The following is a 17,084-nucleotide window of genomic DNA, read 5'->3' as shown; positions in this document are numbered from 1 at the left end:
CCTAAACTCCTAATCACTCTGGGCTTCCGCTTCCAGGCCCTATAATTAGAAGTCCTTCTTTTCCTTGTATTCCCAGTTGACGCAAATGCTTTTTGTGGCTTGGCACCTCATTTAGGGCGTGGGCTTAGTTTATGGCCAGGCCAGAGTCTGGTTTAGACTTCTGATACTGCATAAATAGCTCTTAACCCACAGTCTACTTCTGTACTGGTTTTTCCTTTTGTGCATATATTCTCTGTATTTTTTAACGTTTGTATCCTGAAAGCAGCTTGTTGTTTCCCAGACAGAATGCATGAGAGATGGGAAGCTGTAAATTAGGGCAAACGTATCTGTCAGGTAAAACAAAGCTTGAGTATTTTTTTTTTCCATCTAGGGTATCTGTTCCTTTTAAACTGTATCTTAATCATCTCTGTGGATTTGAAAAACCACACAGTAAAACAGTCATTAATGTAACTTAGCTGCACCCCTCATGCAAGCAAGATCAAAATTTTGCAGTGGGATACATACTAAGTTAAATCTGCTTTACACATACATTTCCACCAGGTTCTCTGTGTGCAAGACTTTCAATTGATTTCAGATGTTATCTATTAAACAGGGATTAATGCCAGTTTGAAAAATAAGCAGGAAATCCTTGAGAATTATTCACTTTTCATCTGTGATTATTCATACATAAAGTACATCATAAGAGAAAACAGTTTGGACTGAACTTAGGACAACTTTAACCCGTCTTTCCGTCTAAGCAACTTTTTGGGAAAACTGTCCCAAGGTCTCTTAGAGGGCTGAGTTGAAGTTTCCTGCACCTGGAAGTGAAAGTGAGGTAGCGACCAAGATTCAAGTTCGTGTTTCTCTGCCTGGAATTAGGTATTTCTGGGGAGATGTTGCAGTGGCCTTTTGTGGCAGGGAAACGGAGAGAGAAACGAAATGGCTGAGCTGTAACAATTGAAAAGTGTGATTCTTCAGTGTGAAGTAACGAAAGCTGCGAAATACCACACCAAAACCCATGTCCAGTGTTCTAAAACGTCCGTGACTTATTGTTTGAATAACAGCAGTAAGTAAGGTATTTCAAAATGCTGTTTTATAAATACACGTTCTTTCACATCTGTGGTATTTATTGTGCTTGGGACCTCTGTGTTGATGCAAGTTCTGCAAGTATGTGTTTGTATTTCAGATGCAAATGTGAGTAGGAAAGGTCCTCCTTTAATTTACTGAAAAGTAGTCGCTTGTATAAGCAAAGTGCCCGTTTTCCATCAGCCTTCATCTCATAAAATGCATTTATTCCAAGCAGCGGCAGACAGCAGGATTTGAGATTAGGCATGCGAGATTGTCAAATCAGGTATCACCACCCATCCTTCTATTTTTGAGCCATCCCCTTTCCACCCACAAAATACATATCTTTTTCACCTCTGTACTCCTTCCAGTCAGCAAACGGAAAAAAAACACTAAACACAAAACCCAAAAACCCACAGGGCAACGCACGTTACTATGGAACCAAGAACATCATCTGGAACTGATCAGGCCTGCAGACAGGCACGCGCATTCCGCGGCTTCATCTCTTCAGGTACGGTGTGTCATCAGAAGGCCAGAGGGGTGACACCGTACGCGGGAGGGGTTTGTGTGACAGAAGGTGTATCCCGCAGCCAGCTCGCCAGCAGCACCCTGCTTGGGTTAAGTAGTGATTACAGCTTTGGGAAAAAAATCCTTGTGAGGAGAAGGGTGAGATTGTATTGCGTCTGCGTGCTGCAGGGTTTACTGCAGCGTCCGCAGACACCTGCGCTTCCAGCCAGGATGGAAATGAGATGCTGGTTAGCTAAACAGCCGATAGATTTGATGGACAAGGCAGTAAGGTAACTCCCGTGTTTTCACTGGCTCGTGATTGTTACGCAGCTTTCTGTCTCCAGCTTCCAGACAGATTTTTGGCTCGTTTAAAGTTGTTTTTACGATCTTCATTGCACTGTGCCATGTGATGGGATACATATGAATGCTGCGCTCGGATCTCTGGGTTCACTCAGCTCTGTGTATGTATTTATAACAGACTTCTAGTGCTTTGGGGGAAGAAAAAAAAAAATCTAGGTTTGCAGAGTCTGTCTGTTGACTGTTGGGAGAAGCCTTACGTATTCATCTCTTCTGGCTTCTTCTTCTCCAAAGGTCCTTTCCATCTGGAATGAGAGAGAGCTCCAAAGGACCAAAAGCACACCCAAGTCCTATATAAAGCTATCTAATGCGTGAGAAGAGGCAAACATGGGAATAAAGAAAATAAATCCTTACTCTGTTGAATTAGATCTCTTGGAATACCCTTGCTCCAGCAATAGCGGCAGCCTAATTCTAGCGCACAAACCCTTATTTGCTTCCAGGTTTTTTCCCTTGGAAATGCTATATATTATTGAGGACCGCACACTTCACTAGAAGGGAAGTGTATTTTGTCATGTTTCAGAACAGAATTAATGCAAATTGTGTGCATAATCCCACACTAAAGGCTTGGCTGAGTCGCACTTGAGCAACTTTAGCTGTATTTCCTATCAACACAGTCACTACAAATCAAGGGAATTGCCAGTTAAGCCAACATTAACATCCAGACCAACCTCAGCTCACATGCCTTACCGCCCAAACATAATACACAAATGCACTCACGGATTTCTTAGCTCCATAACAAACTCCCTTTCATTTCTAAGGCTCAGAATCGGAGTAACAGCCTGTAGCAGTAAAAGTATGTCTACTGGAGGGAGTCTTGCTGAGGTCAGATTTAAGATTTTGCATTTGTGTGATTTTGAGGAAGTGGATGTGTGCAGTGTGGGTGGCCTTGCTCCCTGTCCAAGTCCTGCCGGCATCAGTGGTCAAGCTGAGAAGGAAACTTGTAGGCAAATTTGTCTCTGAACGCAATTTGGGTTTCTTTCCAACTTTGTACCTTACTGCTGGTGGGTCTCGTAGTCCTGAAAGTATTTGTTCACCTTCACGAGATCCTCATTCCATAAGAGTTGCGGTCAAGAGAAGCCAAGCCACATGCCTGTTCATGCTCGGACAAAGTCTGCGCTGATGCTGTGTTATTCCTCCCGGGAGCCAAGACGTGCTCGCGAACCTGCTTTGGCCTCGGAGCAGGCGGAGGCGCTGGGGACTGGTGTTGGGCACAGAGGGGCAAGGCTTTGGCTGCTGACGGTCTCCTGTTGAGTTTAGGGGCAGGAGGGTTCCAAGACTGCGGTGGAGAGGAAACAGGATAACCAGCTAGGGGCGTTGGAATGGTGGTTCAGTAGAAAAGTTAATTAATCTTTACTGAGGGAGCAGTTCTCTGCTGCTCAGCACATGGGAGGATTTCTTTTTTCCAGTTTAAAATTTCAAAGCAGCGTATGCTAGGACTTAGGGCGAGGTGTGAGGGCTTTCAAACTTGTTCTGTATATATTTGTTTAGCAGCAGTGAGCAGAAGAGAGAAAGAGGAATAAATGCGTAAATAGAAAGTGAACACTTTTATGTCAGAAAAAAGTTAATCTTTTATTCTTACAGTAGGTGTCATGTAAAACGTGAAGACCCAAGCTCTCTTCCTAAAGGGTAAAAAATTCCAATTATGCTTTATGTGGAGAATCAACACAAGAGAGCTGTGTGGAAATTCCTGGGTTTTTCCGTGGGTTCCTTGGAAATTATGTAGAAGGCACTGTAATGTAGCTATTAAACTGCTAAAATCACTTTATACTTGTTGTTAATTAAATGTTAGAGGATTACTTCAGGTGATAACTTCTTAAATTTCATTAATAAGCATGGTAATATGGACATTTTTATACAGAAAAATAAATTGAAGTTTATTCACTGTAGCCCTAAATTCTGCCATGATGCCATACTTTTTTTTTTATGTACTTAGTTTTTGGTACACAAACTGAAACTTTTATGGCAAATTGACTTCAAAGGTGCTTGTAAATGTTTAAAAAACTGGGTTATGGACTGACATACAGTGGGAGAAAAAAGTAAATAGCATATATAAGTTACTGTGTTTCTGCTGATCTTCTAATTTAATAATTTCAGTACATCCATCAGTGACCTGTTTTCAATGAAGTTACTACCTAATTTAATATTTCACTTGAAAGCTCTCAACTCTGATTTGCTGCCTTTCCAGCAATAAATCAGTTTCTTTCATATACATTTATAAGATGCTTCTTCAGGACTATTTTTGGTATGGGTTGTTTTGGCTGGATTTTGATAATGTTTCTTCTTCCAAAAATAATTGTTGTGGAACCATCAGTCTTTTTTATACTGGCTTGATCCCAGTGAAGAGCATTTTGGGGTTTCGCTCTAACATTCATCACTTCAGTGCTTCGTATTGGTCATACAGCTTCTCAATGTTAGCTAGAACATACCCAGGTTTTTAGTTGGTTTTATAGACTTGTATTGTAATGCTTAAATAGTAACACTGTTAATATGGTTTCAGTTGAAGCTGTGATTTATTTTTATGAAGTGAATCTCTTTCAATTCATTAATTTTCTGCAATGCTTTTCTTCTGTTTCCAGAAAACAAAATGTAAGCCACACTGGCTTTTTTAGATGGACATTCATAAGCCTCTTCTTTTGCAGTGATTAATCTGTTGTGCTTCTGTGTTTCTTTTTTTTTTTTTTACCCAGGGATGTTGCTGGTTACTACTGACACATTAGGCCATGATTTCCATGTTTTTCAAATACTGACACATCCTTGGTCATCATCACAAAGTGCCGTCCATCATTTGTATACACTTCACAGGGGAGAGACTGAAGCCAAAGTAAGTTAAACTATTTGCTGAAGAATAATCCCCAGACACCTTATACATTTTGTGTATGTTGGCACTTTAATGTTTGTTTCAGCACACAAAGAGCCTTTCTTATATTATAGCCACAGAAAGGATAAGAGCGCAGCGTTTAACCTGGACAATAATAAATTCTTGCCCTTTACAATGAGGTGCTGTCAGATTTATTCAGATATGACACCGCCTCCAAAGAGCCCAGATTATTAGCTGTGTTTGTACTTAACCTTTTCTCATGTAACATGTTAAACATTTGTCTAGGGCCCGTGAAGCAACTGTCAGGGTTTGCTTGGCTTTGCTGGTAAAAGCCAAAGACAGAGTAGAAAGGAAGGGTTAATCAAAAGACTGTAATTAACTTTTATCTATATTTTAGCGAGGTGAAGAAACCTGTTGGAGACTAGTGATACAGATTTAACCTCCCAGTTTAAAAATCCCACTTTTAAATTAGTCTAGATTAGCACAGGCGGGAAAAGTCTGAAATTACATTTTCAAAAATGCTCAAGTAAACTGATTTACTAGTAAAGTGGAAAAAGGGAAGAGAGATGAGTTTTGCTGCCATGGCTGTGACAGCAGCACTGCAGCGTATTGTGCTCGAATCCCTCGCTGCAATGCTTTCAGGCATCAGGAGAGCCTCACCTTTGTAGCACTGAGTAACTGTTGAAGAACCTGTTTTAAATACATAAATAAAAATGTCACCACGGGGTAAGAAATGAGTACTGCACTTGCTGATGCAATTACACACTGAAAGCACAGGCTTGTGACAGTCTGGCAGATATAAACTAGTGTGGCAGGGAGAAGCCTCGGGCGCTGTGATTATGACCCTGACACTGGAAGCTTGGATTATTTTGGTGCAATGATTACTGTTCCTTCAAAACACCTCTTTTTCCTATGAGTTGTGGAGTTTCCCTTAAGTTTTTTGCCTTACCTTTGTAACAAGTAGAATCTGAAAGCTTTATTTAATGTAGTAGTGGTTGATAATGTTTCAATCTGCATGAATTTCAATTACTGGCAGTTTAAATGCCCTTAAAGCTTTGCTGCTACCCTTCTGGAAAAGTGTAATTACTATTACAGGTGATGGTTTACTATAGGAAGCAAGAACCAATCTGGAAAGTGATGAACTTAGGAGAATCTGCCCATATGGGATAATATATATATTACTTGCAAATAATTTTTATAAAATAGTATAAAGGTTATTGAGATCTGTGTGTATGCTTATACTCTGTCATCTATTTAAGCATGTACTATCATGTTTAATGTTTGAGAGTTATTTTTGTTCTACTTTCATACAAAAGATGAGAAATATCCTATAATCAACACTGAAAACCGAAGCACAGGACTCCAGTCACTAGGAACAAAGATGTTCTGTTTTTTAGAGCTGATAAGTTTGGTTTTAAGGCATACACTGGAAACCAAACATAACAAGTTTTAGAGAAGAAACCTCTATTGATGCATGGTTTTGGGGATATAGCATTAGCATCTCTGTGAAAGCATTGCATTAAAATTCTCAGAGTCAACATAGTAAAGGTTTTGCCTAGTTTGCCACATAGTTTTCATTTAGGATGTGAACAATACAGCTTTTGAAATGGTATAAAATAGAGCAAATTCTAACCAGTCTCCGATGTATTGGTGAATTTCACAAGTCCCTAGTTAGATAAACTATCCAGCAACAATATCACGTCAGTACCTGTGATTCTCAATACACATCTATCATTTAAAGTATTTACATAGTTGAGGTTACTTTTTGTTTTGGCGTAACAGTACTTGTAGTTTAGAGAGAAGAGCAGGATGTGGTGCTATTCTTTTGTTCCATAAATTTCATGTATGAGTAGCATTGGACAAGAATTTTGGAGATTGTTCAGTTTAGAATTTCAATGCAGATATTCTGAGACGTACTGGAAGCCTCTGTACCTCCTTTCTTGGTTAGAATAGTATTTATACATTTGCAGCCAGACACTAGTTTCCCCCCCTGGTTTAAGCTAACTGTGAATCAAGGCCAGTGGTCTTAAAGGTCACCTTCTGCACTGGAGCTATAAAAACTTCTGATTTATGTTGATGGACATGAGTGATTATCAGTGTCAAAATTTGTTTAGCTAGTACCCATTATAAATTGCTTAAACATCATCATCATTATGCCCTTATATGTGGTGTTTTCTTGTCTGTACTGAAATCATCTGCTTTCATATGTGAGAATCTGGCTGACAGAGCTTCGCCACACATTTCCCAAAATATCCTTCTTCACAGTCTGATGCATGACTTTTCTTTACTTGCTTTGTGATCCCTTAGCATGTTTCTTGCAAACAGGTATTGTTGGTGTGATGAGACCGTTGTCAGAGAAGGGGTACACGGTAGTGTTTATGGAAGTTTCATGTACTTGTCTGCGTGGCTGGGTCTGACACGCACACACAGTTCCCTGCACGGGCTCACTGCTTCTGCCCAAAGCGACTGGACATGGAGTACACTGTAAGGCCAATTTTTTCCAAAAAGTGTTGGATATGCAGTGTATGCTTTCTGTAACACATGGCATGCCAACCTCCCTCTGGAAGCAGAACTTTGGGAACCATATATATATTTGTGTTTCAAACATTGACAGGCATACCTGGTGTTACAGCAATGTTTGAATTGTAATTTCACCCAGTTTAGAATATCAGCCCAGGAGCATCCCCTTTTGCAGGGCTGCAGAATTCCCAGTCTCCATTCTACCTTGTCTTTAGTGCTTGGAGACCAGTAGCTTGGTATGTCTCATCTGTCTCCTAAGAGAAAGTGATGGGAAGTCCCCCCTGTCATTCATATACAGAAGCATCTTAAGTAGATTAAGTTGCACACTTAATGTATATTAAAGCAAAAGAAGCAAGTGTTGTGATTTAATAATGGTGTTTTCTGATCGATTTCCTGCAATCAAGCAGTGTCCCTTAAGTCACCCACATGTCTTTCCACCGAGTCAGATGTCTTAGCTATGTGGTTACTTTGACTTAATAAATGTATTCATTTTTCTAAATTCCAGGCAAATTCTGGTTTGGGGTTGAGAAATTTCAGTCTCAAATGCTGTTTCTACCTTTTCCTGACCATTTCTGAAATATAGAGACTGGTTGGAAAGAGATCTGTAGGGGATCTATCCAGGATCAGAACACGGACATCGGAATTTGTGCTAATAAGCATTTACAATGACTGTGCTGCTCCAACCAGCCGGTGTCACTGAAATGATGCCATTGATGAGTGGGATAAAACAGAGGCTTTCTGCTTTCACTTTTATAAAAAGAAAAATGACAATGGATTGTCAAGCAGAATGTTGTATTTGCATTGATATTCTATCCTGAGAGGTTATGCTATTGGTGATTTTCTGCTCAATGGAGGAGAAAGGGATGAGGCTGTTGCAAGTTCCTCCCCAAGGTGAGCTTTCCCTGTACTGGAACGCAGCTCACGGCCGGTCGTGCTGGCATTAGTGCGTGACCATACGCACTTTCTGAACAGGTCGGTCGTTGTCCCCTGGAGCAGTGTCCAAAGGCACCTGCTGGCCACCTTCCAGGTGTTTTGTTAGCTGTCTTCTTCTTTGGGCTTGTCTGTCCTGCCAGTCCTCTTGGTGTTGGCTGCATGATGCTGGGGGAGGTGTCGGTACGGTGCGTGGTCAGGCTGGGATTTTGAGCTTCCTTCCCCTTGATACAGCATTCAGGGTAAGCGCTGGTATTCTCCTTGACTGCTGGTGGCTGGTCTTCAAAACATGGTTTCCCTTTTCTCTTGCTGTGTGCTTTTGACAGTGAAACGGTGTTTTAAAAGGTGAGTTTTAAAGTGGTGTTATTGCAAACCTATGTGCCATTTGCTGACTTTGAGCGGCAGCTCTAGGAAGGAGCCTTATCTGCTGAGTGAAACGTTGAGTCGGGACTGTGAAGATCACTCAGCTCCTGCCAAAGCCACTGCCTTTTCTGTGTGACTCTGATGAAGATGGTTTAAGTGGCAAGTGGACCTCTGTCTCGTAAGGGAATTGTGAGGACAACCGCCATGAAAGAATGTGAAGTGCTCAGATACTTCATTGGTTCCAGTGATGCGAGTCCCAAGGTCACAACATTCAGCGTTACTTTTCTGCACACAGACAGAAGTCACTGTTTCAGTTACATTGGTTTAGTATCTTTTAGTCTTTAAGTGCCACTTGTGCTTTAGAATTCTATTTTTTTTATTACTTAGGAGAACAAACCCGAGTATGTTTGATGCACAGTGTTACATTGCGAAGGTTCGCTGCAAGCACGGGTTGTGTTTAACCGTACCAGAGGGAGAACTGAAGCTCTCGGGGGATCCATGCTTGCACAATTCAGCTGTACAGGGGAAAAATGTGCACGTGTACGTGGTGTGCGTTTTGGCTAAGGATATGTTTTCCTGTTGTACAGCTTGTGCACTGTAAGTCAACACTTAACTGCACTTACATTTTTATGTAAAAGTATAGCATGTTCTGAACCGAGGAAGCTCATTTACTTGCAGATGAAAGTTAGACTGTCACCTGATGAGCCTTTCTCTTTGATCTGGAATTGTAAACAGAAAAAAAAAAAATCCCTGAAAACAGTATTATCTCAACCTAGAACAAATAAACGTAATGATAGCATCGGTGGGCGGCTGGCCAGGGCCCGCTGTAATCTTTTATGCTGTCAGACTTTTGTTATTCCGACTCTCAAACTGCTGTTATAACTGACTTCAGTCAGCATAGGTAAACAGGGGGAATGGTAAAAACATTCCACCAAGGGCTGCCACAGAACATGTGCAATTTTACACTGTTCTAGGGAATGCATGAATGCTTTGTGACGTGATTTCACAGAGACTGTTCAGGGTTGTGTCACGTACCGCGTGCAGGTAGTGAAACCTTGGAATAGTTTACAACCATTTGATGTAAACCTCGACAGCTAATAGAAATTTCTTCCCATCTTTTAATATAATTACGTAGTTGCAGATAATGAAATAGTCTCTGGAAGAGAGACTTTCTTATTTCTAGGAAAGAATCTGAGCACAGTCTTGATTGATACAGGGAAGTTGATCAGTCTTTGAGGAAAGCAGACAATAAGAAATGGCTGCGATTAGAAGTAGCTCTAGCAGGGCAGCATTTGCAATTTCGATTATTAATACAGAGCAGCTACTCTGCCTGACGGACCTGACATGAGTGTCGTACTGTACCCAGATTCTGCTGTTGATTTTTATATGAAACTAGTTCTGATGACTCAGGCAGACAGAGTTGTATCTGTGTGGATCTGATAAATCATATTGTCTAGTCCGTGATTTTATTATATTTTCATATGTTTGTTGCTACATCATTTCCTTAATATTCTCAACCAAAAAAATTAAAATAGAATCACAGAATGGTTTGAGTTGGAAAGAACCTTAAAGATCATCTAGTTCCAACCCCCCTGCCATGGGCAGGGACACCTTCCACTAGACCAGGTTGCTCCAAGCCTCATCCAGCCTGGCCTTGGACACTTCCAGGGATGGGGCATCCACAGCTTCTCTGGGCAACCTGTCCCAGTGCCTCCCCACACTCTACGGGAAGAACTTACAGACCAGTTTTCTAATTTATTTTGACCCTTACCTCCTCAGTACTGCTGCTCTTTCTCATTGTTTAATGATATTGGGGTTTTATTTCTGCCAACTCCCTGCACAGTATAATTAAATACTTCAGTCATGTCCTTCAAATAACGATGTGTTTTCTCCAGGACATCGCACAGTGTGCATGAAACTGGGTTAAGTTCCCATTGCAGTAATGCTAGTCGTGCGCTCTTGTTGTTTCACTTCACTGTTGAAGCTCAATTTAATGCAGTGAAAAGCGCTAGAATACGCATATTGTGCCTGGTGTAACTCAGCACAGGTGAAAAAGCGGCACTAGGGAGAAAAAGTGCACTAGGAAGATCAAAATATATTTTAATAATTACTTCTTGCAATTACTATTAAAATAGTCTTGTGAGCTTTGTTTTCTAACTGTTGCATTATGCATCAGGGGTGGATTTGCCAGGGGAGGTACGCTGATAGCCCAGTATAGCTCCTTCACCTTTCTGAGAAGGTAGGTGATAGTATACGTTTAGGCATTGTGCAGGCAGTGCAACAGTAACTTTTGGAAGCCCTGAAGTACAGGGGCTGGGTATGGGCTGTCAGTCATTCCCGGGAGTAGTGGTAAACAAGGTCAGTGCCTGTCCCGTGGGATTGCTTGTGTAATCAGCCATACCTCTGACTATCCCTTTTTAATCACCTGCCTTTAAAGTAAGTTTTGATGTGCTGCCCTTCCTTCTGTTTTGTTCTCAAGTTATGGCTTGAATTATTTTTTGAATTTAATTTGTGAATATATTTTAATTACCATCGTGTTTAAATTTGGAGACGCTGTGGGAATAAGGAAAAAAAGATCACAAAAACTTCCACAGATTTACATTATATAAAATTAGTAAGTGTATGTCAGCTTTGAAGCCTTATGTTCAGATAATTCCACACAGACTTTCAGAATATCAGAAATAAATTTTGGATCTGTATGATCTTGCAAGCTGATCTTCGGCACAGCTGGTGGGACATGACGTGTCCTTGTAGGACTCCATATATTAAATTATCCTACTGTCTCACTCAGGGCAGACTCTGAACGTGGCAGCTGAATTTCCACTCGGTTTCCTGGAGGATTTTACATCACAGTGTTGGAAAAACAGGGAAACAGGATAGTGAAAGGTAAAAAAGCAGCATAGGAGAAGCGAAATTGAAGGAGAACAGAATACAGTATGAGACTGAGAAGAAGTTAGGGAGGTTAGAAGTGGATGCTTTGATGGAAGGGGCTGCAAGAAACAAATGGTGAAGGTGGGAGAAATGACAGAGCTGAAGGAAGCTACAAGGTGGAGTTGTCATTCAGTAATACGGGCATACTGAAAGATTTCTATCCCAGCACCTGTTAAGAAAACTTTTCTCAGGCTGTTATTTCCTTTCCATAGCAGCACTGGATGATTTCTTTCCAAGTCATGCTAAAGCCCACCAGAATATTTGAAACGTTGTCTAATTGTCTCTGAGAGGAGAATAGTCATATTGTCCATGATTCCGAAAATAGTATCGACAGTTTAGTGCAGGCATTGAATTTTTATTTCAACGAAGTTAGAACATTAATACTGAGAAGAGTCGGTAGCAGACAGTACTGCGAGGTGCAGGGTGTCTGGTCAGCCAGAACCCCTCTGAGTGTGACAGGTGCTGATGAGGATTCCTGGCACAAGCTGGATAGTCTGTAAACTCTGGACAGAATTTCTGCAGACCTGTACAACAGAGTCACACAGCACCTGCTGTGGCCATGGGTGAACTGGGGGACACGTGCTGTTACCCTCAAGACAGGGTCTGGAGCACACGTGCTGTGAGGGGCGGCTGGGGGTGTTCAGCCTGGGGAAGAGGAGGCACAGGGAGATCTTACCGCTCTCTACAGCTCCCTGAAAGGAGGGTGCAGAGAGTTCAGGGTTGGTCTCTTCTCCCAAGTGACAAGTGATGCGACAAGGGGAAATGGCCTTGCATTGCGCCAGGGAAGGTTTTGATTGGATGTTAGAGAAAATTTCTTCATGGAAAGGGCTGTCAGGCATTGGAACAGGCTGCCCAGGGAGGTGGTGGAGAGTCACCATCCCAGGAGGGATTTGACATGTGGGCAGGGTGCTCAGGGACATGGTGTAGTGGTGGTATGAGCAGTGTTGGGTTAACGGTCTGATGATCTTTTAGTGGTGGTATGAGCAGTGTTGGGTTAACGGTTGGACCTGATGATCTTAAAGATCTTTTCCAACTTAGACATTCTATGATTCTAATATTCTGTGGTTGTCTTAAGTGCATTCCTGTAGGCCAGAAAAGGCTTTGGTCCTCTAATGAGGACCTTGAAGTATCCAGTGATTTCACCAAGACTTTTGGCTATGCAAAAAATGTAGCTTGAAGCTTAAGTAACCAAACTGCTCACAAACCAGGGGGAAGAAATGGTAACAAAGCGAGGAGAAAGCGCTGATGTTCCCACAAAAGTATTTAGTATTGTGATTTAAAATATCTTAAGGGTTCCCAAGTTAACCAAAATCTCAGGTCTATCATTCCCTTTACTGGCCCAGACAGAAGAGGATAGATAGAATTTTGAAATACGCACATGAGTATTAAATCCACGATGTTGACCTTGAGCTATAGAATAAACTTTGCATCGTGAGAGATCTAGTGTACTTTGCACTTTATTAACATGTATCTGTAAACACTATGGGGTCTTGATTGATCTTCGGTATCTAAACATTACATCATAATTAACAACAAGTCCAGAAATATAAATACATGAAATAATAGTACATTAACCTAAAGAACAGCAATAAATTGCAACGTTTAGCATAAACTTGAAAACCACTAATGGGCCACTGTGCAGTTTGTTTATGCTAGAAGCAGTCAAGAACTCTGTGTAATGGACAGTAACAGTGTGGTGGATAACAGCACGACTGATGTGGTAATTTATATTATTTTTTTCATGGATACACACAGCTGATTTTTCAGAGTGATTTCTGAGACTGCCATGGTGAACATTCTACTTTCAGCTTGGTGCACTGCTTTCTTCCAGGTCTGTTGGAAAGTTGTGGACTCTTTGCATTGCACAGATTAGTGTTTTTTTGATACAAATGTATTTAATTCATACCCTTGTATGAAGTTGGAAATATTCTCAACTGCTTGGGCTGTCTGTGGCGCTGCTACCCATCCTCTCCCTGTGAAAGATCAGCGAGGCCGTTTTTGAGACTGGTAGGAGATAGGTAGAATTAGTGCATGTGCAGCAGCAGTTTCCAGAACACTTTCTGCCACTGCTGGGTAAGGTTTTGTAGCTCTATTTCTATAAATCTTAATTCATTTGACTCATCTGTCAACACTTCTTTTTCTTGTTATTGCTGAGTCTTAAAAACTGTTAGTTCTCTGCTCTGTGGTTTCAGCCATATTTTAAGTAGCCACGACCATGATACCTACTCGAACTGCAGCAAGTGTTGGTAGTCTTAAAAACTGTTAGTTCTCTGCTCTGTGGTTTCAGCCATATTTTAAGTAGCCACGACCATACCTACTCGAACTGCAGCGAGTGTTGGTGATCCTTACTGCAAAGAGAGCATTTGGGATTACGTTATTCCAGAATTTCTCCTTGAAGATCAGGAATACTTTTTTCTGTCTAATGTTTACATGGAGAAAAAACGTCCTGTAATGATTGTTTCCCAGTTTCCTGGCTTGTGTCATCATACTGTTGTTTGTGTTTTTAAAACAACATAATACTCAGTTTTCAGCGCGCATCCTTAGGATTAATGCAGAAACACAGACGTTTCTGTTACGCAATACAGCGAGATACATTTGTTTTTCTCTGTCACCTCTTAGAAATGTCCTGTAAAAACGCTTTACCAAATACCGTAAGATAAGAGAGGGTCCGTGGTAGGTGTGAGTAAAGCAGTGATTTGAAGAGTTTGGCTGTGAAGTCAGCTGAAGTGCAGGAGGGAGGAGGTTGAGGAGGCACAGGCGGCCCGAGTGTCCTGTAAATACGGCTCAGAGGTGTCAGCCCGCAGGGAGCCTTGCCAAGTCCCTTCCAGGTAACTGATTTCAGAGCAGAGCACTCTCAAAGAGCGTGAAGCTACAGAGTAAGAGGGAAGAAACTTGTGTTGGAGGCATGGAGTGGGCGAGCGGAACAGCAAAGAGGAAGGAAGGGAAAAGCTGTTTTCTTGAGGCTGGCACAGACAGACTGTTTGGGAGATCAGGAAGGGGGTTTAACACTGCATCTAAAATGGGTACCAGATATTTGGAAAACAGTTACATCTTCAGAGGGGTCAGCATCTAATGACAGACGGGACTATTCTTCATGTTATTAGAAGTTAGAACTAAGAGGGCCTTGGTAGGATTGGGAATACCCTCCAACAGCCATAATGATTTTCCTGCATGGGTGATCTTTCTGTTGTAACTGAATGGCAGTTTGCATACAGTTCAAACGTCTGATTTTGACTGGTAGAAATTGCCTCTTTAAACAGCAAGTATTTAAATACCCTTGGTGCCACAGTTTTTCTCTGACTCCATGGCTTTGGGGTTTCTTATTTTGGCTCCTGTTAATCCCTGTGGGGTCTCTAATCCTTTTTGAGCAATCTATTAAGGTGAAACACTTTGTAGGCCAACGAGGAGCTCTAAGTGCTGTGACTTTATGTCAGTAATGCCAGAATCCCTGAAAGTGCTAAACCTGTCAGATTTTGGGGAGATTGTTTAGCCATATCATTAGCAGATCATTTGGGTATGTCACCGTAATTGAAAAGAGCAGGTGTGTAGAGCTGTTTTTTAGTTTATCTATGTAATGTAGATGAAGCATTTTGTGTCGTGACAGTCTGTCAGCCAAATACCTTGTCACAAGACTTAAATCCTTTTTTTATCTCAAAGGCTTCAGGGCTCAGTTGGAAACTTGCACTTTGATGAATACTTGCTGCTTTTGTCTGGAATAGCTGGAGTGCATTTCTGGAATATTTGTCAAGATTTTATCAGTGTTTACTCCAGTTTGAGTACCTAGTGTATTGTAAAACTGGCTTCAGTGAAATCTAAAAGAATTTTATTTGGTTTATGCTGTTTAATAATAGAATGAAAACTAATCCTTTGTCTATATGTTTGTTTGCTGTGTTAAATCCCACTTGTGTATGTGGTTCTTTTTAGCCAGCTTTTACCTTTAAAAACATTTTTGGAAGAATTGTTTTAGGTTTAGTTTTGGGTTCTTTTCTATGATAAATCATTTTAACCTAGACTACTTGTTTTCTTGAGTTGTCTGCCAGTACAGGGTTGGGAACAAACTTTAATCTCTCTTTTAAAGCATTCCTTCAGGAACAAGAATTTGCTTTCCATCAAAGCGTTGTGTAAAGCACACTTAAAAAGAGAATTAAATCCTTCTGGACTTCATATCCGAGATCTATGCAAGGAGTAACTATAGAAGAAAATATTTAACTATATTTGTATATTTGCTTCAAAACCATTGTAAGCTAAAATAAGACTTGTGTTTCTTATGTGGTGGGTAAGTGCTCATATGCATAAGAAATCTAACTGGGGTCATCCCTGATAGCTGATAAATAGAGATTGTTATGTGTAAAATGGAGTGATTTTTTTTTTTTTTTAAAATCAAGAAATGGCCAAAGTTGTTCAGTTTCTTCTTGACAAAATTTTAAACCCAAAAAAGAGCATAGGTCCAGGCATACCTGGATGAACAGTAATTCCACTAAGGGATAAACTGATAGTAGCAGCATTAGAGACCGTTATAGACAGCTTTTGAAAATCCTGGCCAGTGATTTTTGGGTTTGTTATGTGATATGCAGGACATGGTATTTCTGTTGACTTAGAATACAGTTTTGAGTGCCAGTATTTGTCAAAATCAGGCCCCGTGGACAGATCTCTCTGTTGTTCTCATCCATTCCTTTTCCACTTTTTGGGTAATCTCTACAAATTAAAGTAAACAAGCAAATAAAAAACCATGTAATTGAAATGATTTCCCAACTCTTTTAGAACTAAATTCTATTTGAAAATTACACCAAGCTCTTGTGGCTTTCTGTGGGACTTTGCAGTGTGGTTTGTTTGCCTAAGTTCAGGCTTGTTGAAAAGGAAAATCTCAGAACATTTTGAAAAGCACACAAAATTTGGAACTGGGTATTATACTGCAGCTTACATTAGTAATATATACTGAATACTAAGTTGATGGGAATATATGCAAAAAGTTCTAGTTATTGCCTAAACTTCGGTGGTTTTATTCACTTTTCCAGTTAAGATTTGTGCTTGTTTAAAACACGACAGTCCATTCCCTTCAGCAGTCGTATGTACACTGGTGACCACTTTCCCATTTCACCCTGTTTTCTAGGTACAGGATATCTCCTTCAGCCATGACTGTCGTTGGGTTGTGGTCAGCACGCTTCGTGGCACTTCCCATGTTTTTCCCATCAATCCTTACGGCGGCCAGCCCTGTGTCCGAACACACATGTCGCCCCGGGTGGTCAATCGCATGAGCCGATTCCAAAAGAGTGCAGGGTTGGAAGAGATCGAGCAAGAGCTGACATCTAAACAAGGAGGACGCTGTAGCCCTGTTCCAGGCCTGTCAAGCAGCCCGTCTGGCTCACCGCTCCATGGTAAATCCCTTTTTATTTTGCTTTTGCCTTTTTTCCTTCCCTTTATATTGTCAGGAAACTGTTGCCCTTGAGACATTAATGCCCACATCTTCTAAGATGTTTCAGTACCTGCTGTGTAGCTGCCTGGCTCAAAAAGGTGTGGTTCCTAAATGCCTTTGGAGATGCTGGCCTGAAGATCTCCACAGTCTTCCAGCTTCAGTAGTATTTGCTAACAGCTTGAACAAGAGAAACATTGATTT

The 17,084-nt window shown here is 41.0% G+C and overlaps 1 protein-coding gene across 1 annotated transcript in view; it reads left to right on the top strand.

Annotated features, from left to right (window-relative positions):
• LOC104512117 (breast carcinoma-amplified sequence 3) overlaps nt 1-16,845 on the top strand; it is a gene marked incomplete at both ends in the record, with an annotated part of 102,026 nt that extends 85,181 nt beyond the window's left edge. The window contains 2 exons of the mRNA XM_010154971.1: nt 4,596-4,729; nt 16,581-16,845. Of these exons, the coding sequence (XP_010153273.1) occupies nt 4,596-4,729; nt 16,581-16,845 (399 nt within the window). The remainder of the gene's footprint in view (nt 1-4,595; nt 4,730-16,580) is intronic.
• Nucleotides 16,846-17,084: the final 239 nt, after the last annotated feature.

This window comes from Eurypyga helias, unplaced genomic scaffold (genome assembly GCF_000690775.1).
Source record: "Eurypyga helias isolate BGI_N326 unplaced genomic scaffold, ASM69077v1 scaffold28187, whole genome shotgun sequence".
In the NCBI taxonomy this organism is placed as follows: domain Eukaryota; kingdom Metazoa; phylum Chordata; class Aves; order Eurypygiformes; family Eurypygidae; genus Eurypyga; species Eurypyga helias.
This window is presented reverse-complemented; position numbering and strand designations above follow the sequence as displayed.